At 58.0% G+C, this 25,876-nt stretch overlaps 3 protein-coding genes across 4 annotated transcripts; all 3 read left to right on the top strand.

Moving 5' to 3' along the window:
* The first annotated feature begins 48 nt into the window (after nucleotides 1-48).
* MRPS21 (mitochondrial ribosomal protein S21) lies at nucleotides 49-1,285 on the top strand. Of its 2 annotated transcripts, none has more exons than XM_032093679.1 (3): nucleotides 49-150; nucleotides 487-576; nucleotides 1,060-1,285. In XM_032093679.1, exons 2-3 carry the CDS (start codon nucleotides 494-496, stop codon nucleotides 1,238-1,240), a joined length of 264 nt encoding a protein of 87 aa, XP_031949570.1. In that variant the 5' UTR covers nucleotides 49-150; nucleotides 487-493; the 3' UTR covers nucleotides 1,241-1,285. The 2 variants fall into 2 exon arrangements, with proteins under 2 accessions (XP_031949570.1, XP_031949571.1); XM_032093680.1 differs by having other exon boundaries at nucleotides 56-150; nucleotides 484-576.
* A 107-nt stretch (nucleotides 1,286-1,392) lies between these two features.
* Nucleotides 1,393-10,830, top strand: PRPF3 (pre-mRNA processing factor 3). Its single transcript, XM_032093676.1, has 16 exons — nucleotides 1,393-1,468; nucleotides 3,014-3,195; nucleotides 3,671-3,801; nucleotides 6,297-6,443; nucleotides 6,559-6,642; nucleotides 6,750-6,970; nucleotides 7,275-7,581; nucleotides 8,199-8,365; nucleotides 8,790-8,872; nucleotides 8,982-9,125; nucleotides 9,320-9,419; nucleotides 9,525-9,638; nucleotides 9,779-9,897; nucleotides 10,164-10,247; nucleotides 10,333-10,394; nucleotides 10,579-10,830. The coding sequence occupies exons 2-16, from the start codon at nucleotides 3,051-3,053 to the stop codon at nucleotides 10,723-10,725; spliced, it is 2,055 nt and encodes a 684-aa protein (XP_031949567.1). The 5' UTR covers nucleotides 1,393-1,468; nucleotides 3,014-3,050; the 3' UTR covers nucleotides 10,726-10,830.
* Nucleotides 10,831-11,685: 855 nt separating this feature from the next.
* Nucleotides 11,686-25,804, top strand: RPRD2 (regulation of nuclear pre-mRNA domain containing 2). Its single transcript, XM_032093555.1, is given in 14 exon segments — nucleotides 11,686-11,928; nucleotides 15,749-15,878; nucleotides 16,150-16,250; nucleotides 17,315-17,389; nucleotides 18,582-18,634; nucleotides 19,084-19,210; nucleotides 19,558-19,733; nucleotides 20,370-20,655; nucleotides 20,940-21,215; nucleotides 21,428-21,631; nucleotides 22,250-23,541; nucleotides 23,543-24,337; nucleotides 24,339-24,650; nucleotides 24,653-25,804. Coding segments are annotated over 14 exon segments (4,314 nt in total). The 5' UTR covers nucleotides 11,686-11,702; the 3' UTR covers nucleotides 24,914-25,804.
* Nucleotides 25,805-25,876: the final 72 nt, after the last annotated feature.

The raw sequence follows: 25,876 nt of genomic DNA, 5'->3' as shown, positions 1-25,876 counted from the left end.
CTCAGAGCCCGCGTGTCCCCCCCGGTGCCGCTGCCCCGAACCCCGGCCCTGCCCCGCCGGAAGTCCCGGCGGACCGGAAGTCCCTCCCGCCGGAAGTTCCGCCATCAGCCGCCTCGGGTCGGGGCGCGGAGCGGCCGCGGCTTCACCGGGGTCAGTTGGGGACAGGACCGGGACCAGGGCCGCGACTCTTCGGCCGGGGCCCTACCGGGAGCGGTCTGACCAAGGACCAGCCGGGGGCGGGGGGAGCCGCAGGGCAGGGGCAGCGCCCCGCCAAGACCGTTCGTGGGGCAGGGGATCCTCGCTGTGTTCCCTTGGGGCTCTGCGGGGCGGACCGGGCCCTCCGCGTCCCCGGGAGCGGGGTGGGAAGGACCGGCCCTTCTCTGTCCCGGGGGTTCCCTTCCCGCCGTGTCCCGGGGAGGGGGCAGGAGGGACTGGCTCCTCGGAGCGCCGGGGCCGCCCGGTCCCAGCCGCCCCGTCCCGCAGCAGTGCGGCCATGGCGAACCACCTGCGCTTCGTGGGCCGCACCGTGATGGTGCAGAGCGGCAACGTGGAGGCGGCGTACGGCGTCCTCAACAGGTGAGGAGCGGGGGGAACCGCGGCGCCGGGCGGCGTTTGGGCCCGAGGGGCCCCAGTTCCTTCACGCACTGGGTTCAGAACCGGGATTTCCTAAGCGGGAGGTAACGGGAGGGTCATGCCGGGCTTTTCTCGTCAGCTCCACGTCCTGCCGCCCCCTCTGATGTGGGTGTCACTAGAGTGAAATACAGGAATAACCGAGCCCAGAACCAGGCGAGGGCAGCGCTATTCCTTGGAAAGCGGAGGAGGAGATGATCCCACGGCTGAGCTGAGTGCTCCCGCACACACCTTCGTTAGTCCCAACTTAGCGGGGGCGATTCCTTCCCCTCCTCGCTCTCCTCACGGATGGACGGCGAGGAGAACGAGCCGATGGCGCTCATGGGGACCGAGCTGTGCCCAGTGTTCGCAGCGTGCGGTGGTTCTTCCTCCCTCCTCGCACATCCAGAACCTTTCCTGCCGCTGTCACCGTTCTCTCCCTTCCCGCAGGATCCTGGCGCAGGACGGCGTGGCCGAGGCCGTGCGGCGCTCCCGGTACTACGAGAAGCCGAGCCGGGCGCGGCGGCGGCGCGCGTTCGAGGCGTGCCGGCGGGTGTACTGCACCGAGATGGCGCGCAAGATCGCCTTCCTGGCGCGGAGCAGCCGGCAGGACCCGTGGCTGGGCTGCTGAGGGGAGCCGGCCCCAATAAAGCCCTGTCGCTCTGATGCCCGTTAATTGAGTTTGGTTAATGACGGCGCGGGGGAAGGGGCGGGGCGGGGGCGGGGCCGAGCGCGCGCGCCCCGGGACCCCTCCTTCCCGGCGCCCCGCGCGCGCCGCGCACGCGCCGCGCGCCCATTTCCGCTTCCGCCCCGACGCGCCGTCACCGTCAGGGGCCGCCGGGCCGGGACCGGGACCGGGGTGAGGGAACGGGGCCGGCGAGGAAAACAGGACTCCCTCCGAGGGCGTGGAGGGGACGGAGAAAGCGGGCGGGCTGCTGGGAGGGAGGCGGTGGCGGAGGTGGCCCCGGGCCCGGCCCGCGCGGAGCCGCTCGCCCGGCGCGCCGCGCTGAGGGGGCCGGGCCGGGCCCCGGCCGCAGCAGCTCGGCGGGGGCTGCGGGCCCTGCGGGGCCGCTGAGGTGCGCGGGACCGGGGTCGGCGGGAGCCCCGTGTCTCCGTCCGTCCGTCCGTCCGTCCGAGGCCGAACGAGGCGGCGGAACCCCGGCGCGGTCGGGCGGTGCTCGGGTACGCGTTCAGTGATACTGAGGGGGGTTACGGGGCTCGTGTCCCCCCGGGCCCTCGGAGCGCTGCGGCTGCTGGAGCTGCTCCCCACGGGCACGGCTCTGCGCTCCCGGGCTTCCCAGGGAAGCAGCCGTAAAGCTGCTGCATCTCCTGCCGCTCATGCTGGAGCTCAGGTCGGGTGGAGGCTGAGCCGGCTCTAATTCCACGAGTTTTGTGGTTCATTACGGAGCTATTGATGCGTCGGGGCCGTAATTTGTTAGTTCTGCTTGTCCTGAGCCTCTGCTGTACAGTTTCTTGGGGGAAACGCCAGGATCCGGGTTTGTGCTCTATTTGGACCTGCCTCCGAGGAAGCTGCCAGGAAAAGTAGAACCCGCGGAGGTTTCCAGGTTCTGGAGGGAGCCCGGGCCCTGCAGGAAGCAGCAGTCACCTCCTGGAACTGCTCATGGACCTGAAATTCAGGGGATCTGTGTTAGGACTGACCCCCGGGGCCCCGTTCCCAGGTCCAAGAAGGATAACTGAACCCTAGGATCCCACTCCCAGTGCCAGGAAGGACTCCTGGAGAGGGACCACCATGGCTGAGCTCATCCCTAAGGAGATTTTCCCCGCGGTTCCCAGATCCGATTAGGGCCTGGAGCCAGTTAAAAGCGGCTGCAGCCACAGCCCGGTCTGTGAGCGCTGCAGGATGTGAGGGGATGCGAGTGCCAGGAAGCAGCCCGGGTTTGGGGCTGCACGCCGGGGAAGGGGCTCAGACTGGTGTGTGCCCCTGACACAGGGTCAGTGGGAGCGGCAGGTTCTCCTGTGCCACGTGTTCCACTCGCAGGGCATCTCTCTTCCCAAACCACAGAGCAACCCCACGGAGGGATCTGGGGGGCTTGGAGGCCTTTATGCCTGGCCTGGCAGCATGGAGAGATGTGGGGAGCTCGGGGAGGGGCTGTCCCGAGAGCAGACATTCCTGGGCTGTTTCTGGAAGCACAGGAGCGCTGTGGAGCGTCCGTCCGGGATCCGCGAGGGAACGCGTGTGGGATGCAGCAGGTCCAGGGTCCCCTAGCGGGGTCAGGACCTTCCTCCTCGTGGGGCTTGGCTCGTTTTAGCCCAAGGTTTAAAAACAAGGGAGCACAAACGGTCTCCAGGAGCTTTTCCCACCCGTGGACGTGATCCTGAGGGAGGAGGGCACGGAGGTGACGATGCCCCAGGACCCTGTTTTATGGCCTGTGTCTCCTTGCAGGTCCGAGCCGGGGGGTTCCGCTCAGCCCCGGGCAGAGATGTCGCTGTCCAAGCGGGAGCTGGACGAGCTGAAGCCATGGATCGAGAAGACGGTGAAGCGCGTGCTGGGCTTCTCGGAGCCCACCGTGGTCACCGCGGCGCTCAACTGCGTCGGGAAGGGCATGGACAAGAAGAAAGCGGCCGGTACGTCCCGTGGGGGGTCCCGAGCTGGGTTTGTGAAGCGGCCCAAGCCTTCCCAGGGTGGAGGGGCAGGGGCACAGGGCAATTCTCTCAGCCTCCGTGAGGTGAGTATGGGCAAATCCACCAGACGAGACGCAATGGACAGCCTTGGAACACGTTACAAAATCCAGTAAGTGAAAACGAATTCCTTGTTAAGGAATTGGAAACGGTAATTTAACCAGGGTGCTTTTTCTGCCCATTACAGCCCTACTTTGCTTCTGCCTGAGGCCCGGACTCCCTTAATCCCTTGGTTTAAAGCTCCTGACAACAGGATCCACAGATCCCAGAGGCTTCCAGAGCCTCAGAGGCCTCCCTGTGTTTGTAGAGTTGAATCACATTTAAGCGTTCTACAGTTTCCAAGGAATCTCTGTGTATTCTCCATCCTCCTGCTCACCCCAAGCTCACAATTCTGCACTGATAGGATTTTCCTCTTTTCCAGACCACCTGAAACCCTTCCTGGATGATTCCACCCTGCGATTTGTAGACAAGCTTTTTGAGGCAGTGGAGGAAGGACGAAGCTCTCGGCACTCCAAATCCAACAGCGACCGGACCCGGAAGCGGGAGCTAAAGGTGATTATTGCTTATTGATTGTTTTTTCCTGTGGTTGGGTGGCCTGGAGGCAGCACTGGTGCTCTGGCACACTCTCCTCTTCCAGAGAGGTACAGCTTGGAACGTTCAAGAGAAACGACTCCTCTCCGTGATGAAGTGTGGGAGCCTTTACCTTGCGGTTCTCTTTCCCAAAGCGAGGTGGAAGCCTGGCTTTGGCTTTCTGTTAGGCTGGCGGAGCGAATCCACAGGGCTGCATCTCCCTTCTCCTCGGTGCTCCTTCTGCTTGTGTTTTCATTTGGAGCCTGGGAGAGCTGCTCCCAGCGCGTTCCCATCGCTCTCTGCCCCGCGTGTGGCTCCGTGGTGGATGGTCTGGTGGGTTTTCATTCCCTTTCTCCACCCAGAATCAACTGTAGGTGGTTTTTGGCAGCTCCTGTCCTAGCACAGGGTTGATTCCAGCTGGGATTCCGTAGCTCTGGTGTTTCTCCCTTGTCTGGGATGGTGCAAGGCTTGTGCATCCAAAGCTGTTTTCACTTCCTTTCTTCTCTTGAGGACTTTGCTCACCATCCTCTAGAATTGCATTTTCCCATCGCTCTGCTGAGCCTGACAGGCCCTTTCCGTGCTGCTCCTACTCAGTGATTTGCCTTTCACTCTTCCTGAGGTTCCTATTTTACGGCAGTCTGGCTTTCCCTGACACTTGTGGTCAGCACTGAACCTCGGTGAGCCACAACGATCCCATTCAGGATCTGGATCTCTTTGGGAGCGCTGGGACAAGCTGCCTGCGCTCCCTGTTTCCCACCAGGAACTTGCTTTTCTTCCCTCCGTGGCAGCGGGTGCTGGGCTGGTCCCCGGGGCTGTGGGAATGCGAGGGTCGAGCAGGGCTGGAGGTCCAGCTGCTCCCCTGGGCCAGCTCGGGGGCACGGCACAGGTGGGGACATTGGCAGTGCCATCACGTGATGGTGGCAGGAGCGTGGTGACAGCCCGGTGGGGTGGCTGGAGAGCAAGCGCTGGCAGAGGGATCTGGTGCTGGCAGAAGGGATCTGGTGCTGGCAGAAGGGATCTGGTGCTGGCAGAGGGATCTGGCGCTGGCAGAAGGGATCTGGTGCTGGCAGCAGGAGCAGAGCTGGGGGTGCAGCAGGGGACCCTTCCCCAGTGAAGCCGCAGGGGTGCCTGGCCTGAGCCAGAGGCTGGGCAGCAGCAGCAGAAGCTGATCCTTCTTGTCTTGGCTCCTGGCGTGGAGAGGGGTGTCCCTCCTGCCAAATCCTCACTCTTCTCTCTGGAATCACATTTCTTGGAACTTCTCCATCACGCTCTGGGTCTGTCCAGACCCTGCAGAAGCACAAACCGGTCTCTGAGGTGGTCAGGTCATGGCAGCACTTGCAGACTGACTGACCCTGCCCCAGCGCAGGCTGTGGAGAGGAATTTGTCCTGGCACACGTAGATCCCATAGCGTCGGGCAGTGATGGTTCCCAGCGCCACTTGCCGTGCCGCTTCCCGCTCCTCGGTTCGCTCTGGGGTAGGTCATGGCTTGGGAAGGTCAGGAACTGAACGCAAAGTTTCCACACTTTATACTATGGGCAAGTCCTTTCTCTTGAACTTGTAGGTTTTCCAAGAAGTACCTGTGTGGCTGAGGAAGTGTCCTTGTAGGATATGAACCGTTGTAGTGAAGAAGGGATTGCAACTAACGCTTACAACCGGTGTGTATATTTTCTTTTCAAATAACACCTTGACACACACACTACAGTACCCACCACACGGACAGATCCAGGTTTCCATGCACAAACCAGGCACTGACGATGGAATCCACGGCCGCAGCCACACGTGCTGGGCTGGGCCTGACCAGAGCTCTGTGGAAAACGTACCGTGCCTTTTGTTTGGTGACCTGATGCTGCTGAAAGCCCATCAGCAGGCTTGTTGCTCCATGTGCTCTCTGAGCTGTGCTTCTCTGGAGTGGCTCTGGCCTTGGGTCTGGGCTGGAGTGTGAGGGAATGCTGCAGGTGTCCCAATCCTCCCCGGCTCCAGGGCTGCATCCTCCTTCTGGGAGGGCTGCATGGTAGGACAGTGCAGATTCCTTCACCAAACCCTCTGAAGTTGGTGGAAGACGTGGAGATGTTTTTATCCCAGTCAGGTCAGCTCTGGGCAGGCTTTTTCTATCTTTCTATGTCGCTGAGACCTTAAATCCGGGCAGGCTTTTTCCATCTTTCCATGTTGCTGAGACCTGAAATCTCCCCAGTGCCAGTCCCCCGCTCTGAGCACCCGAGGGAGCGGTGGCGGCCGTTGCACAGGCGCATCCCTGCGACGTCTCCTGCCCTTCACGTTCTTGCATGGACGTCATTGGTGTTTCTCTGGTGGAGGACCAGGGCCCAGGCTCAGCGTGGGCTCAGCCTGCACGTGCTGCCCCGGAATTCTGCTGAACGGAGCCGGAGCTGAGACATGCTGCTGGTTTCTTGTCTCAAATCGTGCTCTGGGAGGAGAATGCTCCATTCTAACCACAGCTTTCTTCTCTTTCTTTACATCAGGATGTGTTTGGTGATGACTCGGAGGTGTCCAAGGAATCCTCTGGCGTCAAGAAGCGGCGCATCCCCCGGTTCGAGGAGGTTGAGGATGAGCCTGAAGTCATTCCAGGCCCGCCGTCGGAGAGCCCAGGGATGCTGACTAAGCTCCAGGTCAGTCTAGCTGGGCCCTGTCCCAACACGGTGTAGAGTTTATCCTAACTTATATCCCAAATGGAGGAATCATATCCCAATGGCAAAGAAAAACTCACTGTCTGCTTTCCCACAGATCAAACAGATGATGGAGGCAGCCACCCGGCAGATTGAAGAGAGGAAAAAGCAGCTGAGTTTCATCAGTCCTCCGACACCACAGGTACCTGCCGGAGGCCTTGGGCAAATCCCGTATGTCCCTGGTCCTTGTTTCAGCTGTGATACGTTGGCCTGGGTGTGCTGGAACAAAACTTCCTTCTCTGTCAACAGCCCAAAATTTCTTCTTCGTCCCAATCGGAACGGCTCCCCATCGGCAACACGATCCAGCCCTCGCAGGCAGCCACGTTCATGAACGATGCCATCGAGAAGGCCAGGAAAGCTGCGGAGCTGCAGGCCCGGATCCAGGCTCAGCTGGCCCTGAAACCAGGGCTCATCGGCAACGCCAACATGGTGGGGCTGGCCAACCTGCACGCCATGGGCATCGCGCCGCCGTGAGTACCCGATGGGGCGGACGCCGGAATGCCGGGCAGGGGCTGGCCAAGGGTTTCTCTGGTGCTGTTGGGTCCCCAGCAATGCTTTAACCGCTGCTGAAGGAACCAATTTTATATTAAGGAGGTGAAATGGAGGTTCCTCCTCCCTTGGCCAAGATTCCCAGCTTGTGCTCGCAAGGTTGGAGTCCCTTCTGGCAGTACAGATGGGCTGTAAAAATATGGAAACTGTGGAAATAAACTCAAATTTCCTTTGAATCAGTGCTGTATTCACATTTGAATGCAACATATCTTGTCCTGCCCCCAGGAAAGTGGAGCTGAAGGATCAGACCAAGCCGACGCCGCTGATCCTGGATGAGCAGGGCCGGACGGTGGATGCGACCGGGAAGGAGATCGAGCTGACTCACCGCATGCCGACCCTAAAGGCCAACATCCGAGCGGTGAAGAGAGAGCAGTTCAAACAGCAGCTTAAGGAAAAGCCCTCGGAAGACATGGAGTCAAACACGTACTTTGACCCCCGGGTCTCCATAACCCCGGCCCAGCGGCAGAAACGCACCTTTAAGTTCCATGAAAAAGGCAAATTTGAGAAAATTGCCCAGAGGTTGCGAACGAAGGTATCAGAGGTCTCGTCCTGCTAATGAGAGCAAGGCTGGGAGGGGATTCTCCTCTCCTGGGCTGGGAAGGGACCTGGGCTGGCTTTGATTCAGAAGTTTTCCAGTAAAGTCACCTGAAACTTTTCCTTAAAAACCCTGTTCTTGTGGGGAGGGTGCCCAAGTCAGGGCTTGTGTGTGTAAAGGCTTTTGTCACCACTGTCTTCACCTGTTGAAAGGCAAAATCTCCTTCTTTTGACAAAACATTGGAAGTTCCCAAGAGAACAGATCCCTTTCTGGGTGAGGGATCAACCCGGAAGTGGAGATTTAAAAGGAATTTTGTTAAAATGCTCCAGGTTGTTGGGGAGAAGGGGAGAGGCAAAAGCCCAGGGATACAGTCCTTAGAGGGAGATGTTCCTTTGGGAAAGTTCCATGGTCCTGAAGGACTCAGGAGTAAGAGCAGAGTTTTGGCAGGCTTGGGAGCTTCCCTTCACCATCACGTGCTGTGTGGTTCCTCTCGCAGTCTGCTTCAGGTTGTTTAAGGACCCAGATAATTCAGCAGGTGATCCGTGTTCAGCTTTTCACAGAGGTTCTGCTGTTTTGGAATGACCTTTCTGTTCCATCTTCCGCCTCATTCTCAGGCTCAGCTAGAAAAGCTGCAGGCAGAGATCTCCCAGGCTGCCAGGAAAACTGGGATTCACACTTCCACCAAGTTGGCTCTGATCACCCCTAAGAAGGAGCTGAAGGAGGGGGAGATCCCAGAGATCGAGTGGTGGGACTCCTACATCATCCCCAACGGCCTGGATTTGTGAGTATTTCCAGGTGCTGGTGGTTCTGCCACAGCAGGAATTCCGGGAGCTGCCTGGGGATAACGCCGTGGGTCTGGGAAGCACGTGGGGAATCAGGCCAGACGTTCGTGCTTGAGCACTGAGTTGCACCTCTCATCTCCAAGATCCAGGCACTGGGTTTGCTCCCAAAGTCTCTCTGGGGGCTGTGGAGTTGGGGGGATATTTTAGCCCAGAGCTGGGGAGGTTTGGTTTGGTTTCCAAGCATGAGCATTCTGCACGAGCTGTGTTCCCCGTGGATGTGGGACCTGCCTCTGCACCCCGAAATGGGGGGAGACACCTGTACCTTAACGCCGTCTCACTGTGGGTCTCCTTCAGCCCATCTGGGATTTGTGCAGGAATTCGTGCTGGGAATTCTGCCATGATGCCCAACTCTCTCCTTTCTAGAAAAGGCGGGGCGATCTCAAAGAAGGACGAGTACTTCGGGATCACAAACCTGGTGGAGCACCCGGCCCAGCTCAACCCCCCGGGTATGGCCCTGGCTTGGGGGGTTTGGCTGTGTCCTCCTGGTCCCAGGGGGGCCACGTGTCCCCCCGTATCCTCCAGGGCACTCTCCTGATGGTCTCATTTCCCTGCCAGTGGACAGTGACACGCCGGTGACCCTGGGTGTGTATTTAACAAAGAAAGAGCAGAAGAAATTACGGCGCCAGACACGGCGAGAAGCCCAGAAGGAGCTGCAGGAGAAGGTCAGGCTGGGCCTGATGCCACCGCCTGAGCCCAAAGGTGAGTGACAGCCAGGCCTTGTCCAGGCACGGATGTGTTGGGAATGCTGTCTGGGATTGCATGGATCTGAAACGCACGGACGGTGGGTTTGCGTGTCTGCAAGTGCTCTGGTGGGAAGAAGGTGTCTGATGGGAGCCTCTCCCACTGCCATGTCCCATGGGAGCCCTCCCAGCTCCTCTTCCGTTCCCTTGCAGTGAGGATTTCCAACCTGATGCGGGTACTGGGCACGGAAGCTGTCCAGGACCCAACCAAGGTGGAAGCTCACGTCCGAGCGCAGATGGCCAAGAGACAGAAGTAGGTGGCACCTTGTGCTGCGACGTTTTGGGACATTTTTGGATGGATTTAGCGCTGGTGGTTTGTTTAGGACCGGTCTTTTCAGTGCTGCCTGTTTGCTTCCAGGGCTCACGAGGAAGCAAACGCGGCAAGGAAGCTCACAGCAGAGCAGCGGAAAGCCAAGAAGGTGAAAAAGCTCAAGGAAGATGTTTCACAGGGAGTTCACATAGCTGTGTACAGGTGAGTGAGCTCAGGGAGTTCAGTGCATTCCCAGGTGAGCTCTGTCCTGGCCCAGTTGGGGCAGAGAGGGACCTCTCAGGGCTGGGAAAATAGTTCTGGTTTTCCACAAATATTTGATGTTTTTTTCATCTTATCCTTAGGGTCCGAAACTTGAGCAATCCAGCAAAAAAATTCAAAATTGAGGCGAATGCTGGGCAGCTGTACCTCACGGGCGTGGTGGTCCTGCACAAAGATGTCAACGTGGTGGTGGTAGAAGGAGGTGAGGCCTCCTAGGCAGGCTTGGGTCACCACGGACCATTCTGGAGCTTGCCTCCAGCGGGAATTGCTATGGAAATCGGTGACAGGGTTAGGGAAGGACAAGGAAGTGAGGAGGCAATTAGAAACTCCCTTAATTACATCGCTAACAGGGTTAGCAATGACTGCAGGGTGCAGTAATCCGGTCAGAAAACCCGGATCATTCCATGAGGAAGGGAACCTCTGCCAACTGCAGGTTAAGGGATTTTTGTTGTCTTGATTCTTCTGCAGGCCCGAAAGCACAGAAGAAATTCAAACGTCTTATGCTGCATCGAATAAAGTGGGACGAGCAGACGTCAAACACGAAGGGAGAGGGTGAGCGATGCCGTGCTGCTGTGAGAGGGGGGAGTCCTGCTCCACCTTCAGGGCTAAATGGGCTTTATTGGTGGGGTTTTTCCAGATGATGATGAGTCTGACGAGGAGTCTGTTAAGAAAACAAACAAGTGCTCTCTGGTTTGGGAGGTGAGTCATGGTGGTGGTCCCATACCAGCGTGGGGCTGAGGTGGGATCCAACTCTCCATCACATTCCTTGAGCTGTAGCCTAAAAAAACCCCACGTATTCCTGCGTTCCCCGCGTCCCCGGAGCCGCGTTTCCTGCGCAGAGGGTGGGAATTCGGGTAGGACGTCACCCCTTGTCTCCCGCCAGGGCACAGCAAAGGATCGCAGCTTCGGCGAGATGAAGTTCAAGCAGTGCCCCACGGAGAACATGGCGCGGGAGCACTTCAAGAAGCACAGCGCCGAACACTACTGGGACCTGGCGCTCAGCGAGTCCGTGCTCGAGTCCACGGACTGAGCCTGGCCACTGCGCCGCGGCCACTCCTGCCCCGCAGCCCCCGAGCCGGACAGCTCCCCTCACTCTCCTCAGCACCCCCATTAAAGACATATTTTTTAAAACAAATTGCCGTTGTGTGTTTTTGGGTAAAGGGGGTGAAGGACGACGTTGCCCCTGCGTTTGACGTTGTTGAGGGAAGGGACAGGGACCTGTGAGGGGACCGGGGGAGCAGAAGCCACTTCCCCTCTTTTCTAAGGACATAGCCCCAGGCTGTGCCTGGGGAGGTTCAGGTTGGACATGGGGGAATTTCCTCCTGGAAAGGGTGGGCAGGAGCTGGTGGAGTCCCCATCCCTGGAGGCGTTCAAGGCACTGATGACTGGATGTGGCACTCAGTGCCCTGGGCTGGGTGCCAAGGTGGCAGTCGGTCACAGGTTGCACTCGGAGGTCTTTTCCAACCTCAGCGATTCCGGGATTTACGCCATAAACGCCGTTTTTACCTCGCGCGGTGCCCGCGCTCTCGGCCCCCTCACAGGCAGCCAGGGGGGGAAGCGGCTGGCGAGGGCGCCGCCATCTTGCCGGGCGGGGCGGGCGCGCGCGCAGGCGCCACGGGGGCGGGGCATGCGCGTGCGCGTCCCGCCCGTGTGCGGGAGTCACAAAATGGCGGCGGGGGGGCGGGCGGCGCGCGCGGGGGGGGGCCGGGCCGTGACCGCCTCCGGTACCGGCACCGCCTCGGGCCGGGACCGCCTCCGGCACCACCCGGGGCACTCCCGGGGCCCCGCGATCCCTCCGGGCTGGGACCGCCTCTGGCACCGCCCGGGCCGAGCGATTCTCCCCGGCCGAGACCGCCTCCCGCCGCCTCTGGCACCGCCCGAGCACCCCCGGGCCCCCCTCGATCCCCCGGGCCGTGACCGCCGCCCGGCCCCGTCCCGGGCCCCGCCGCCCCGTGAGGCGCCGCCCCGCCGCCCCCCGCGCGGCCCGGCCGCGAGCAGCGCGGGAAGATGGCGGCGGGCGGCGGAGGCGGCGGTCGGGCCTCCTCGTCCTCCTCCTCTTCCTCGGCCGCCGCCGCCTCGTCCGCGGCCGGCGCGCTCGAGGCCTCGCTCGACAGGAAGCTGCAGGCGGTGACCAACACGATGGAGTCGATCCAGGGCCTCTCCTCGTGGTGCCTGGAGAACAAGCGGCACCATAGCACCATCGTGTACCACTGGATGAAGTGGCTGCGCCGCTGTGAGTGCGGGGCCGGGGGGCGGCCGGGGGCAGAACGGGGCGCAGCGAGCGCGGCCGGGCCGGGGGTTCCGGCCCCGCCATCGGGGCTCGGGGACCGAGCGGTGTCGGCGGCCGCTGCGCAGCGTCGGGCTCATCGTCATAGAAAGGCTTGGGTTGGAAAGGACCTTTACGCCCATCCAGTCCCACCCCCTGCCATGGGCAGCGACACCTTCCACTATCCCGGGTTGTTCCAAGCCTGGCCTTGGACACTTCCAGGGATGGGGCAGCCACAGTTTCTCTGGGCAACCTTTGCCAGGGCCTCACTGCCTCGCAGGGAAGAATTCCTTCCTGACACCTAATCTAAATCTGTCCCTTTTACTTTGAAAACGTTCCCTCTTGTCCCGTGTGCATCACCTTGTCATCCTTGGAAGAACACAACATGCTCGCCTGCACCTCAGTGGTGGCACCTTTGTCCTCCTGAATCCATTATCTCCTAAAGCAGGACTCTGGAGCCTCCAGGACCAGGGCCTGTTTCTGTGCCCTGCCTGGCCAGAGCAGCTTGGGGTGGGCACAGCCAGGCCGGGTGCCAGCGCTGGGGTTTGCAGTGCCCATCAGGATGCGTCCCTGGCCTGGAGGGAGAAGGTTGGTGTTGGCAGGAGGTTCAGCACAGCAGTGTTATCTCCACTGCTGTGGGAAGGTTTGACTCTTCTTGTGGGAGTTCAAGGAAGCTTTGCTTGGCAGGAACGTGGAGATAACATTCCCACTGCAAAGTGTGTGCTGGACCTTTTGGAAAGTTTGGGAGAGTTGAGTTTCTCTGTCGAGGCACTACTGCAGAATGCAGAAGATGCTCTTTCCCCAGAGTTTGATCTGTTTTGTTTGTACTCCATGAGATTAAGGAGAGGAAGGTGAGAGCCTCGGAGGAAGTGCTCCGGGTCCTCCTGCCTTGCTGTTGCTGCCAGCTCTCCTGGAAATCCTCCTCCCTTGGACCCCCCTTAGCACTGTGGCATCATCCTTGGGGCTCTCCGAGCGCATGCCCCCTGAAGAAAATCCAGCCCATCTCTCCTCGGGATGTGCCAACTCCTCTGGACATGGTGTCCCTTGTCACAGTTGTCCTGGCTCCTCCCTAGGCCCTCAGTGCTCTTCCATCACTCCTTCCCCCTTCCCAGGCTCATCAAAAGCCATTGAACTGTTCCCACCCTCAGGTCCTTGATGCCCTGTTTCTGCCCCGGCTCCCGTCTGCTGCTGCGCTGTTGGCTCCTGCCCTGAGCCCTTGGCACCAGCCTGGAATTCTTGTTGGATTTTGTGGGATTCTTTCAAAGTTTCCCTTCACAGCCCTTGTGAGGATCTCACCTCCACACCCCTCCTTTTATCCAGGTCCCTCGTTAACTACCTCATCCCACCAAACCAATCCTTGACAGCGGCTGCGATGCTGCCATGCCCTGACCCCTGATTGTTTGGTTACTTCCTGCTTCCATAGGGCTTTTTTCCTGCTTTTCCCTTCATGGTACACTTCATCCTCTGCCCCAAGGACCTCACAGCTCTCAGGCTGTGGGAAGTCCCTGTCCCAGCCAGAGGAGCTCACTGGTGGTGCCACAGCGAGTACAGGTGGCTCTGGGTTCCTTTCTGAGTCTTTAAATGTTTTAACTCCAAAGCTCTTACAAACACATCAAATCTGCTCTTCCCAGGGAGCTCCTGGCAAGGGGGAATGTGGTGGAGTTGGGGCTCCTGGGACACAGAACTGGGTCCTTTTAGGAAGAACAGGAGTGCTGGTATTTGACACGTTGCTGTTGGGATCTCGCTTCCGAGTCAAGGCTCATCCTGTGCATGAGCCATGCTGGTCACAGCCAGAGCTTCCCAGCAGGAATGTTCCTGTGAGGAGATGCTGCTGTATCTCCACCTTTGGGAGGTTTCTGATGGGAATCCGAGTGTCCGTGCAGGAGGGTCTGGTCAGCGTGTTTAGTGTGAGTTAAACGGGACCCATCCACAGGCTCTGAAATGCCGTTTATGTTGGTGCCATCATGCCTGGTTTGGAGCAGGTGGCAGGGCTGGGGTGGGCTCAGCTCTGCAGTTTCCTGCTTGCCCGTATTTCCTCGCTGGTTTAAGCTGAGAGGAGCTGTTCACCCATCGGGTACAGTCTGTTGCTTCTTGGAGCCAAAGACCCTTGGTTTTCTTTGTGGATCATCTCCATAGCCTTCCTGTGGACCCAGCATGGGTCTCTCCTCCTCTGTGGTACCTTGGTTTATACATTGTGGCACCAACTTGGCTCTGGGCAGGTGGTGCTCTGTGTGGTCAGCGTCAGGCTGGAGCCCCAGTCCAGATTTCTTTCTGCCGTGTAGATGTTGGATTGTTTAAATCAAAGGTTCATAGTTTTTTGAAATTTATTTTACATTATTAAGATCTGGAATCATTGGTCTCTGCTGCTGAAACGTCTCTGGGATGGAGGGAACACCCAGTGAGCAGCAGGAGAACTGGCACTAGAGCACTGGTTTAACTAAATCACAGAAGCCCCATTCCAATGGGATGATGATCTGAGAGATTATTGAGGCTGGCATTTTGGGGAAAGCTGGCTCCAAATTGTTTTGGAAAGCCAGGCGAGTGCAGCCCTGCTCCAGTTGAATTCCCAGCCCTCCGGGCAGAACAGAGCGCTCTGTGCTCCAGAAAACCCACCTCAGCCTGCCCTGTCAGCATGTTCAGGGCACAGGTTGTGAGCAACAGGTTCTGGTGGTAAGTCCTTGGCTCGCTGAGTCTGTGCTGGAGAAGCTTCTCCTGGGATATGGGAGCTGGGGCGGCCAGAGGAGCAGGGTCAGGGATAAAAGCTCCTCTGGGATGTGGGAGCCGGGGCTCCGTGTGGGGCTGGGGGTGAGCAGCTGCTGGCAGTGACTCGTGGCTTGGCTCTCACGCCTTTGCTGTGTGTCCCGGGGCAGGGACAGTGGAGGAACAGGGCTTCAGGAGCAGGGACTTCCCGAGGGCTCTGTCCCCGTGTCCTTCCTCGCCCGAGGCTGGAGTGATGCTCAAGGGCGCAGGAGAACCAGTGCTGCTGGCGGGGGCTCAGGGAGGCTTAAGGACATCGACCCGTGGGGATTTGAGGACCCATCTGAGCTAAGCCTTTTCCTGTGTCCTCAGCTCTGCTTCCCCTCAGAGGAGGATCTCCTGTGCAGGATCTTCCTTTTGAACTGGAGCTCACTTGTGAGCTCTCCCTGATGTCGGGAGGGCAGCATGGGCAGAACGTTTCTGCTGGGAGCTTTTTCAGGCTGTGAGTGAGGGGCAAGCTCCCACCCAGGGCTCTGGGCCAGGAAGGATGCTGAGCTTCCTGAGAGGAATCCTGGAGACCAGGAGAGCTGCAAGACACAGCCGTGCTGTGGGAAGTGGCTCTACCAACGTAGGGACAACTGGAAAATGAAGCAGGATAGAGAATGAGGGATTTGTAGATAAAACTGAATCTGGTTGCATCCGGGGGTGACACAGGCGGGTGAGAGGTGACAACACAGGAGCATGTGGAGTAACACCCTCTCAGTCCTTGGGAATGTCCTTTAGTGAAGTGAAGGGGCTCATTACCATCGTTAGCATGTGGATGAGCTTTACCCACCCTGGGGAAGGGGTTTGATGAAGTAACTCAGGTTGGAGCTTTTGAACATGAGGAGGGTCAGAGGAGTGAGCATAGCTGGGGGAGTCTGGAAATCATTTGTAAACTGCAGGTGCCCTCTCTAGCCCCTGGGGTTTGCCTGCTGGACCTTGAAAACTCTGAAACTTTCCCAAAAGCAGCACTGAAATACTGGGATCAAGGTGTGGTTGTTGTGGTACTTGTGTCTGATGCTGACTCTAAGTTTTCTTTTGTCCTCAGCTGCTTTTCCTCATCGGCTGAACCTTTTTTACTTGGCCAATGATGTCATACAGAACTGCAAGAGGAAAAATGCCATTGTCTTTCGGGACACCTTCGCAGAGGTGCTTCCCGAGGCCGCCTCGTTAGTGAAGTGAGTAATGAACTAACGGGGTGCTGGGAGGCCGAGTGTCTCAGAAAGGGGGAATCTTCTGCTGACATCTCAAACTCTGTAGAAACATCAGCAGAACTTAAAGGGTTCTGTTTGAGCAGCCACGTGTTTGCAGAGTGGGCCAGGGTGGGCGTGAGCTGGGTTTTAATTTGCACACGGGGGTGGTTCGGGTCAAATTATCCTGTGAGGTGGAATGAGGGAAGCCTCACACCAGTGTCCTGCAGCCAGGGGGTAAAGAACTCTTCTCTTCCAGGGATCCATCCGTTTCCAAATCCATCGAAAGAATCTTCAAAATCTGGGAGGACAGAAATGTGTACCCCGAGGAAACCATTTTGGCACTGAAAGAAGCACTGAGTAAGTTACTTACGCTCCTCATTTGTCACCTTACAAACTGCCCCGTGAGCTCGGCGAAGCTGTAGAGATAGTCTGGGGCCACTGAGGGGAATGAGGGGCATTTGCACCTGGCACAGGCTGTAACGTAGCCGGGTGTGGGACGTGAGCAGCGCTGGATTCTCCTGCTTCACCTCTTTCGTACCTTTCTGAAGGCAGCTGTGAATTCTTCCACATGAGCTGGAACTGCTTCAGCTGAGAGCAAACAGAACGTGAGGCTGAGATGGTCCTACACATCCTGACCAGGGGGCTCTGGCTCTACCTCTGGGTCCTGTTCAGTAGCAGGCTGGTTTAAGTAATAATATTTGTGGGGCAGGAAGAGGCAGAAGCAAAGCTGGAGGGTGAAGAGTCCTCAAGTCCTTAGGGAAGAAACACGTGGAGTTGGTTAAAACCAGGGATTAGCCAATGCTCCAGTACTTGCAGGAAATCAGGTTTTGGCTTCACTCACATCATCGCGAGCTGAAGGTGCTCAGGAAGCCCTCAGGAGTGGTCTGAGGGCCGGTGGCCATCACAGCAGGAGGAACGTGGTGTCTCGGGTCGGGCTGTGGCACGAGGACAGGCTTGAGCTGGGCGTTGCATGCTGAGAAGTGACGTTTGTGCTTCTGCTCTGAAATCCCTCATTTCTGTAACCTGAAAACAAGTCTGTGAGATTTCAGGTAAATCAGGTATTGTGGCTGCTTTCCCAAGGGGCACTGCTGCCTGTTCGATGCTGATTCCATTACAGCCTCCCCAAAGAGTTTGATTTTTAGATTCCTTGTGTTTTCCCTTTTTACTGTGATTTTTGAACTGTCTTAGTGTAAGGGCAAACAGAAACTTGATTTAAAAATGGCAGACCACCCCCAGGTTGCTGCATTCCTGAGTAAACTGAGGTTCTCTTGGGCATCCAGCAGCTCCTCTAAGGAAGTTGGTCGAGGTATTTTAAAACAAATTTCTGTTCACTCTTTCACCGTGCAACTGTACGGCACCAAAAACCACATTCTGACAGGACTCCCATAATGCCAGACTGCCAAAAATGAAATGTTTTCCAGGTACCACTTTCAAAACTCAGAAGCAGCTGAAAGAGTCTCTGAACAAACCGAATAAGCCGTGGAAGAAATCACAAAGTAAGGAACCACTGTGAACTCTGTGCACTAATGCAGAAATTGGCTGCTCGAGGAGCAGAAAGGCTGAGCCTGCAGCTCAGAAGGGCCCCACGATGTGCACACCAAGGAGGTGTTGGTAGAAAACCACTATGTGCAGAAAAGAAGTGAGGCAGAAATAAGATAGGAGAGCAGAGGTTGTGGACAGGAGAGGAGAGAGCTGGTGGAACCTCTTGGAAACTGGTCTTAGACTGGTCAGAGATGGAGAGAAGACAGAGAGAAGCAGGAGGTGGACGTTCCCTTTGTGCTCAGGAACACTCCTGCCCAGCAGGCTGGGCTGGGAGGGGGCGCCTGGAGCTGGGAGTGCAGGGACAGGATGTGGGAGTCCAACAGCTCAGGACTCAGACCAGCAGGAGGGAATTTATTATAACAGAGCGGCCCTAATGATCTCCTTTTGTGCCAAAGCCCTGAGTGGTCCCCACGGAGGTGGTGAGATGTCAGGTGTGACGTGTGGGACATCAGGTTTGACGAGAGGCGCAGGGCGACATCAGAAGGACAGAAGAGTTTGAGAGTGTTTATTACTGGGCTTTACACCACAAGCTGCTTTCCCAGACAGAACTGTATCCAGCATGGATGGAGGGTTTAGCGCTTTGCTTCTCATCAGCTCCTTACTTCTTCTTTCCTATTTCTCCTGTTTTGTCCAGAATGTGATGGATTCAGTCTCTTGCCAGCAGGACTCGTTCCCCCACCCTGTAACCAGGTGTGACAGTTGTTAAGGCCCTGGGCATGGTCAGACCTAGGAATTTCCCAGGGGAGACCCTGCCCACAGGAAACCTGGGCTCCATGCCAGCTCCAGGTCTGGCAGTTTGGGAATAACATTCCCTTCCTTGTAGAGAGCTGTAACTCCTTGGATAAGGCCGTGAGATCAACCCTTGCAGGAACTCGTCTTCCTGGGGAAAAGGTGTGCCCAGGAAACGTTAAGAGCATGTTAAAAAGCAGCAGTGTCACTTGTTGGTCCCAATCCAGGTGCACGTGTCCATGCCCCATGAGCTGCCAGGAGCCCGGAGCATTGAGGGGCTCATGCATGGAGGGGAGGATGTGATGGGTAACACATGGAGTTATCTTAAAATACCTTTTCTTAGGCTGCCTGTTGTGACTGACTTCCCATTGGGATGTGGTTCCTTGATTTCTTCACAATTTTCCTTTATCCCCACAGCCTCCACCAACCCGAAAGCTGCTCTGAAGTCCAAGATTGTCGCCGAATTCCGAGTAAGTCTGTGAGTGGAAGTGACCCATGGCACTGACCCCCAGCTTGGGGGGTTTGCATGTGGGGTGACCCCAGGCCCAAGAGCCATCTGTGATGTGGGGGCTGTGACACCCACGGGGCCAACATGGGGAGGGTCTGGGCAGGCTAAGAACATCCTTGTGAAGAGGAGTCTGGAGTGGCAAGAAATTGGTCTGAATTCGGTCCCCTGACAGAGGGGAACACGTTCATGAAATGCAAAGACCTGTCCCTGCTCTTAACCAGGAGACCTGTGTAACTGCAGCTCCTGCCTGAGCCCAGGTTTGCTGATCGTGAGATTTGAGGTTAAAAATCCTGGGATCCACATGGTTCCTGGGTTAGCTCTCGCTTGGAAGCGGTCTGGAGCCAGAGCGGAGGCAGGGCTTCTCTTCCCTGGAATGTGATGAGGAGGCTTTTCCTGTTTGCTTTTTTCCAGCCCCAGTCCCTCATTGATGAGCTGCTGCTGTACAAGCGCTCGGAAGATCAGATAGAGCTGAAGGAGAAGCAGCTTTCCACTATGAGGGTGGACGTCTGCAGCACCGAGACACTCAAGTGCTTGAAAGGTAAAGCCCCGAGGGCACCCAAGGAGTGGTGGGAGCTCCTCGGTTCCGTCGAGACGGAAAACGCCAGAATTTCAGAGTGGGGTTAAGAACCAGCAATCAGGAGCCAAAAATCTTGGTTAGTTTGAATCCCTGCGGGAACTCTCAGGTGCAGAGCTTAGACCAAGAGAATGACTGGCTGCAAACCAACACTGCCAGCAACCAGGCCTCCTCCTTGCCAGATCCCAGTGCATGACCCGGGTGGTCTGGGAGTGTGCAGCTCCGCTGTCGCGATATCCCGGGTGCTGCTGTTGAGGCCACACTTCCATGGCATGTGGCAGCTCACTTCCATGGTGTCCATCTCCCTACAGATAAAACAGGAGGGAAGAAGTTCTCCAAGGAGTTTGAAGAAGCAAGTTCAAAGCTGGAGGAATTTGTCAATGGCTTGGACAAGCAAGTGAAGAACGGCCCCTCGCTCACCGAGGCGCTGGAGAACGCCGGGATATTCTATGAGGCACAGTACAAAGAAGTAAAGGTGGTGGCAAATGTAAGTGTGCCTTTTCTGGATCCTCCACAGGTGGAACAGCATCTGCCTGTGCTCACTGGGCACCTCGGAGGCTGGAAGATGCCTCATCTCTCTATTCCCAAATTAAAAAGTTGATGGGATTGTTGTATGGGTGGTTTCCAAAGAGGGTAGAATTGAGGCTTTGGGCAAGACAAGGATATGCTCTCAAAATCCAGCAGTTGGAAGCTCAGTTTGTGTGTGTTGCTGGAATTTTGGAGCCCCTCTAGGTTCTTAAATGGGGCAAAATTACAGTTAGTGTGACAAATCCTGAATTCTGGAAACTTGTGATTTATGTGGGAACTAGACAAGCGAAGAAAGGACGGTAGTAAAGTGCTACAAAAACAACCAACACCCTCCAGACCCTACCAAAAGCCCCAAATGGGCAGAATGTATTTGTTAAAAAACAGGGGAGTTATGAAAATTGTTTCAAGTCAGTGGAAAAAGGTTTTATCTTCCCCACTTTTTGTGGTTGTTGCCCTGTGAGTCCCACGGAGAAGCCGAGTTCTTACCACTGCAGGGTCCAGGGATTTGGAATTGGTTTTCTCAGGCTGCATGTTGCTTCCTCAGGGGAGCGACTGAGGCATGAAAGATCTCAGTCTGGTGTCCTTCCTTCTTTAGGCCTATAAAACATTTGCTAATCGTGTGAGCAATCTGAAGAAAAAGCTGGACCAGCTGAAAGCAACCCTTCCGGATCCCGAGGAGTCTCCCGTCCCTTCTCCCAGCATGGACGCCCCATCTCCGACAGGCTCCGAGTCCCCTTTCCAGGGCATGGGGGAGGAGAACAGCACCCGGTCTCCAGCAGCTGGAGGCCGCAAGATGGTCTCTCCAGAGCCTGCGACAGACAATCGGGACGTGGAAGACATGGAGCTCTCCGATGTGGAGGACGATACGTCTAAAATCATCGGTACGTGATTGTCGTGGGGGAACTGCAGGACAAACCAGCCCTCTCCAGCCTCACTTGGGATGTGGAGGAGGCGCAAAGCCCGTGCTGGGCTGTGGGCCGGGGCTGTTGGGTTTGGATCTCCTGGCACTAGCAGGGAAGTCCCAGTCCCACTGCGATCCATGTCCATCTCCCGAAACACTTACCGAAGATGTCTGTACATCTGTGGGAATCAGAACCGATGTGCCCTGAGTCTTTTCGGGGGACTGAGTGACCTTTCTGCTCTTGTTCCACCCTCTCTGCTGCAGTGGAGGAGAGGAAGGACAAACAGGCTGCTCCGGCCCCGGCCCCCACCAAGACTGAGAGCGTCCCCAAAGCGGTGCCGTCGGCTGCTGTGGCCGGCACGGCCTCGGGGACGGTGACGACGCCGGCCCCAGCCCCTCCAACCCCCCCGGCTCCGAAGGTGGTGAGCACAACTCCCATCGCTCCAGCACCGGCACTCGCCTTACCCAACCTGGCCAACGTGGACCTGGCCAAGATCAGCTCCATCCTGAGCAGTTTGACATCGGTGATGAAGAGCACAGGTGAGTGCTGAGCCGGGCCGTGGGCGCCGGCACTGACGCAGCTGGGTGGTGAGTGGGTCACTGCTCTCGGAGCTCTGGCTCGGTCTCTGGCACACGGTGTCACTCCTTGAGCCTCTCCTTGCTCGTGCTCAGTTGTGCCTGTGGGAGACCTGAGTCAGAAGCACGTGCGTTGCCGGAGCAGCGCAGGTGAGTGGTGTGTGCTCCCGCCCCAGGGGTCAGTCCCGCCTCGAGACCTTCGCCGGGGACGCCGACCAGCCCCACAGCTCTTGCCAGTGGCCTGAAGACTCCTGTCCTGGGAACCCCGTCTGCTCCTTCGAATCCATTAGCAAATATTCTCTCCAAAGTCGAGATAACTCCGGAAAGCATTTTGTCGGCTCTCTCCAAAACCCAGACTCAGACGGCGCCAGCGCTGCAAGGTACTGGGGTGGGTGTTGGGGGTGGGCTGGCTGGTGTTTGGGGACAGTGGCCGGGCTGAAACGTGCTGCCCTGCTTGTCCTAAGTGAGAACAGAGGGAGAAAAACTTCACTGGAATGTTTCACGTGTGTGGCACATGTGGATGGTCCTCAGGTAGCACAGGTGTCACGGATCAGTGAGATCTGCCACTTCTCTGTGCTTCCTGCTTGTGCTGCGGCCGAAGCGCACGTGTCTGGAACATTCCCTGTGAGGCTCCTGGGCAGGACAGGAGACTGAGAGGTCTCTGTGTTTTTTATGTGCAGAAAGTTTCCCAGAGGTTCTGCTCCTGCTCCGGCACCTTGCCAGGGTCACCCGGCCAGGTTCCCACTCCTGGCTGCAGACCAGACTCTTACCCAACTGACTCGATGGTGTAATTTATATTTGTGGATCAATCCAAGCCTCTGGTGGAAGGTTGCACCTCACTGGGTGCTACTGTCACTGCAGCAAAATCCAGTCCTTTGTTGTGCCAGAGCCTGAGGGGGGTGTTACGGAACGGCGAACACAGGAGCCTTTCCCGTGGCAGTGGCTTGGGGTGATTTGCCTCTGCCCTCAGTAGCTGATACAGCAGTTCTGTTTTCCAGGGCTGTCGTCCTTGCTGCAGAGCGTGGCTGGGAACACCGTTCAGTCGGGAGAAGCTGCCTCGCAGAGCACCTCGGCATCGCCAGCCAACACGACCGTGCCATGCATGAAGGGGAGGAATGTTCCTTCCAATCCGCAGTCCTTTATAGCCAAAAGTTTTGGTTATTCTCCAAACTCGACCACTGCAGAGGTTTCCTCCACTTCAGTCAATAAGGCTCCCGTCGGACATACCCCAGCACTGTCAAGCTCTGGTTTTAAGCCACCAACCAATTCCCTGGGATTTTCCAGTTCCCACCCTACCAGTCCTTCCTCCCTTTTGCCAACAGAAACCTCACTGGGTCAGTCCTCCGAAATTTCAAAAGCCAAGCTGGAATCCGAACCCCCTTCTCCCAGTTTGGAGATGAAGATACACAATTTCCTGAAGGGAAATCCTGGCTTCAGTGGCCTGAACTTGAATATTCCCATCCTCAGCAGCTTGGGGTCCAGCATGGCAACGGAGAGTCACACCTCTGACTTCCAGCGTGGTCCCACCAGCACTTCCATGGACAATGTGGACGGGACGCCGGTGCGCGACGAGCGCAGCGGGACACCCACCCAGGACGAGATGATGGACAAGCCGACGTCGAGCAACGTCGACACGATCTCCCTGCTGTCGAAAATCATGAGCCCCGGTTCTTCGACTCCCAGCAGTACAAGGTCGCCTCTGCAGGGCCGGGATGATGGATATTCCCAAGAACTTCCCAGTTCCGTGCACGGCTACCGGCCCTTCGGCCTTGGCAGAGAATCTCCGGCCAGCCTGTACAAGCCGCCTGCGGACAGCAGGGAGATGCCCTCCTCCCTGATGGACTCCTCCCAGGAGAAGTTTTACCCAGACACATCTTTCCAAGAAGACGAGGATTACCGCGACTTCGACTACTCCGGGCCGCCGCCCTCGGCCATGCTGAACCTGGAGAAGAAGCCGGTCAAGTCTATCCTGAAATCGAGTAAACTCCCAGATTCTGCAGAGTACCAGCCAGTGCTGTCCAGCTACGGTCAGCGGTCACAGGAGTTTGGCGTGAAGCCGTCCTTCCCCCCGGCCATGAGGTCTATCCTGGATCAGAGCGAGAGCTGCGACCCGCTGGCCTCGTCCCCAGGGATGTTTGGGAGCTACGGCCGCAGGGGGAAGGACTCGGCCTCGGATGGGTCCCCGTCGCCCAGCAAGAACGATGTGTTCTTCACGCCGGACTCCAACCACAACACCCTGCCCAAACCTGGCCTCCCGCAGAAGCAATACTCGGACTCGCCCCACGCGCTTCCCCAACCGCTCGCTCTTCTGCCCCCAGAACGCCCTCCCCAGCCCCGCCAGCCGACCACCCGCGGCGGGTGGGGACAAACCCATGGGTTCCTCCATCTCCGCCACCTCCACCATTGAGTTCAAGAACATGCTCAAAAACGCCTCCCGGAAGCCCTCCGAGGAGAAGCATTTTGGGCAGATTCCCAAAAGCAGCTCCGGTGAGGTGGGGAGCTTGTCCGGGGCTGTGAAGGGCGAGCCGCAGCCGCCGGAGGAGCACTACCGCATCGAGACCCGCGTCTCCTCCTCCTGCCTGGACCTGCCCGACAGCACCGAGGAGAAGGGGGCCCCCATCGAGACGCTGGGCTACCACAACGCCTCGAGCCGGGGCATGTCGGGGGAGCCGATCCAGACCGTGGAGTCCATCCGGGTGCTGGGCAAGGGCAGCCGGGGCCACGGGCGCGAGGGGAGCCGGGCGGGCTGGTTCGAGCTGAGCAGCGGCGGGAGCGCCTTCGACAACGGGCCCTCAGGCTCCTCGGAGCTGCCCGGCATGGGCGGCTTCCCGGCGCCCTACAAGGAGCACGTGCCGCCCTTCCCGGAGAGCGTCAACAACTTCCGAACCAACAACTTCAGCCCCGCCTTCGAGCACCACCTGCCGCCGCGCCGCCGCCCCTCGCGCCGCCTCCCCTGGAGCACGGGAACCCCTTCCCCACGGGACCCGGTGGGGCCGCCCGCCGTGCCCCCGCCCGCTCCCACCAAGGACCACGGCAGCCTCTTCCCGAGGGATCACTCGGTCCCTCCGCGCATGCCGTCGGTGGATCAACGCCAACCCCTTCTCCAAGGAAACGCCCGCGCCGCTCCCGCTGCCACCACGCGTCCCCCCGCCCCCCTCGGTGGAACACGCGGGGGTCCCGTTCCCCACGCCCCCTCCCGCCGCCCCCGGTCCCCCGGGGAGCACGCCGGGGTCCCCTTCTCCCGCGCAGCACCGCCGGCCTGGGGAGCACGGCGGGGTCTCCTTCCCCGCGCCGCCCCCCCTGGAGCACGGCGCCGGCGCCTTCCCCAAGGAGCACGGTACGATGCAAGGGACGCTGAAGGAGCACTTCGGGGGCGGCGCAGCCGCGGGACGCCCTGCCCCCGCTCGCGAGAGCCCGCGGGGCCCGGGCCGCTGCCCCGGGAGCAGCTGGGGGCCGCGCGCGGGCTGGGCCCCCCCGCCCACCGGGACCCCGGGGGCCGCGGCTCCGTCCTGCTCCGCACGCCCCGCGCCGAGTTCCGCCCGCGGGAGCCCTTCGGCGGCAGAGACCCCTTCCAGAGCCTGAAGCGGCCACGGCCGCCCTTCGGAAGGGGGGGAGCCCCCTTCTTCACCCCTAAGCGCCCCTTCTTTCCTCCCCGGTACTGAAGCAGCTGCCCAGCTCCCGGGGCTGCCCTTTCATTTCTTTTTTTTTTTTTTTTTGTTTTTTTCTTTTTTTCTTTTTCTTTTTTCATTTTTTCTTTTTTCTTCCCCTTGAGACCCCCCGTAACCTTCTCCTAAATTAAATGTTCTGTGTTTTTTGGTTGGTTCTACCCCCAGCCCCCCAGCACTGGGTGAGACAAGAAAACAGACACAAAACAATGTTTTAACAAGAAGAAGCCACGTTGCTGTTAAATAAAAAAACTTCAGTAGTAGTTGAAAAAAACGAAAAAAAAATTAAAAAAAAAAAAAAAACAAAAAACTCTGAAAGCTTCGAGAGGAGCGCTGAGTGGTGTTGGGGTGTTGGTTTTCAGCCGATCCCCAAATTGCTGCTGCAGGGAGGGGAGACCCCCCTGTTCCTCCTGTCTGCCAAAAGCACCAAAACAAGGCAAAAAGGGTCGAGGAACCCACCCAAACCCACCTTGGAGCTCCATGGGATGTGGGACTCTGGCAGCAAGGAGGCCCAAGCCCGTCGCCCCTGCTCGGGAAGACTGTCGGTTGGGTTTGGGTTAATTTGGGGATCTTCTGATTTTTTTTGGTTTGGTTTTTTTGTTTTGTTTTTTTTTTTTTCCCCCAGGATCACTGTTGACTTTCTATGTGTGTGTATATAACAATCACTTTTTAATTCCCACTGGGATCGTTCACCACGCGCAGCCGGAGCCTGGCGGGGGGCTGAAAGGGGTCCCCCCCACACCCAGGGCCGCCCCCGCGGCTTTTATATGAAGTTGGGATTTTACTTGATTTATTTTAATTATTTTTTGTTGGTTTTTAGTTGCCTCCATCGTACCTGTTTGATACCGGTGTGGGCTTCAGGACCTGCATAAAAAGTACCAAACCAGCCGTTGGCGGGTCCGTTCTTTCTCGCGTGCGCTCCGGACACCCCCGGCCCGCGGGGCGCCCCCGCCGCGGCTG

This window comes from Corvus moneduloides, chromosome 29 (assembly GCF_009650955.1).
Source record: "Corvus moneduloides isolate bCorMon1 chromosome 29, bCorMon1.pri, whole genome shotgun sequence".
NCBI classification, from domain to species: domain Eukaryota; kingdom Metazoa; phylum Chordata; class Aves; order Passeriformes; family Corvidae; genus Corvus; species Corvus moneduloides.
This window is presented reverse-complemented; position numbering and strand designations above follow the sequence as displayed.

Coding starts and splice junctions, on each gene's coding strand:
- MRPS21 (XM_032093679.1), top strand. CDS start 494: ATGGCGAACCACCTGCGCTTCGTGGGCCGCACCGTGATGGTGCAGAGC. Junction 577..1,059: donor GCGTACGGCGTCCTCAACAG/GTGAGGAGCGGG, acceptor CCCTTCCCGCAG/GATCCTGGCGCAGGACGGCG.
- PRPF3 (XM_032093676.1), top strand. CDS start 3,051: ATGTCGCTGTCCAAGCGGGAGCTGGACGAGCTGAAGCCATGGATCGAG. Junction 6,444..6,558: donor GGATGCTGACTAAGCTCCAG/GTCAGTCTAGCT, acceptor GCTTTCCCACAG/ATCAAACAGATGATGGAGGC. Junction 6,971..7,274: donor GCCATGGGCATCGCGCCGCC/GTGAGTACCCGA, acceptor TCCTGCCCCCAG/GAAAGTGGAGCTGAAGGATC.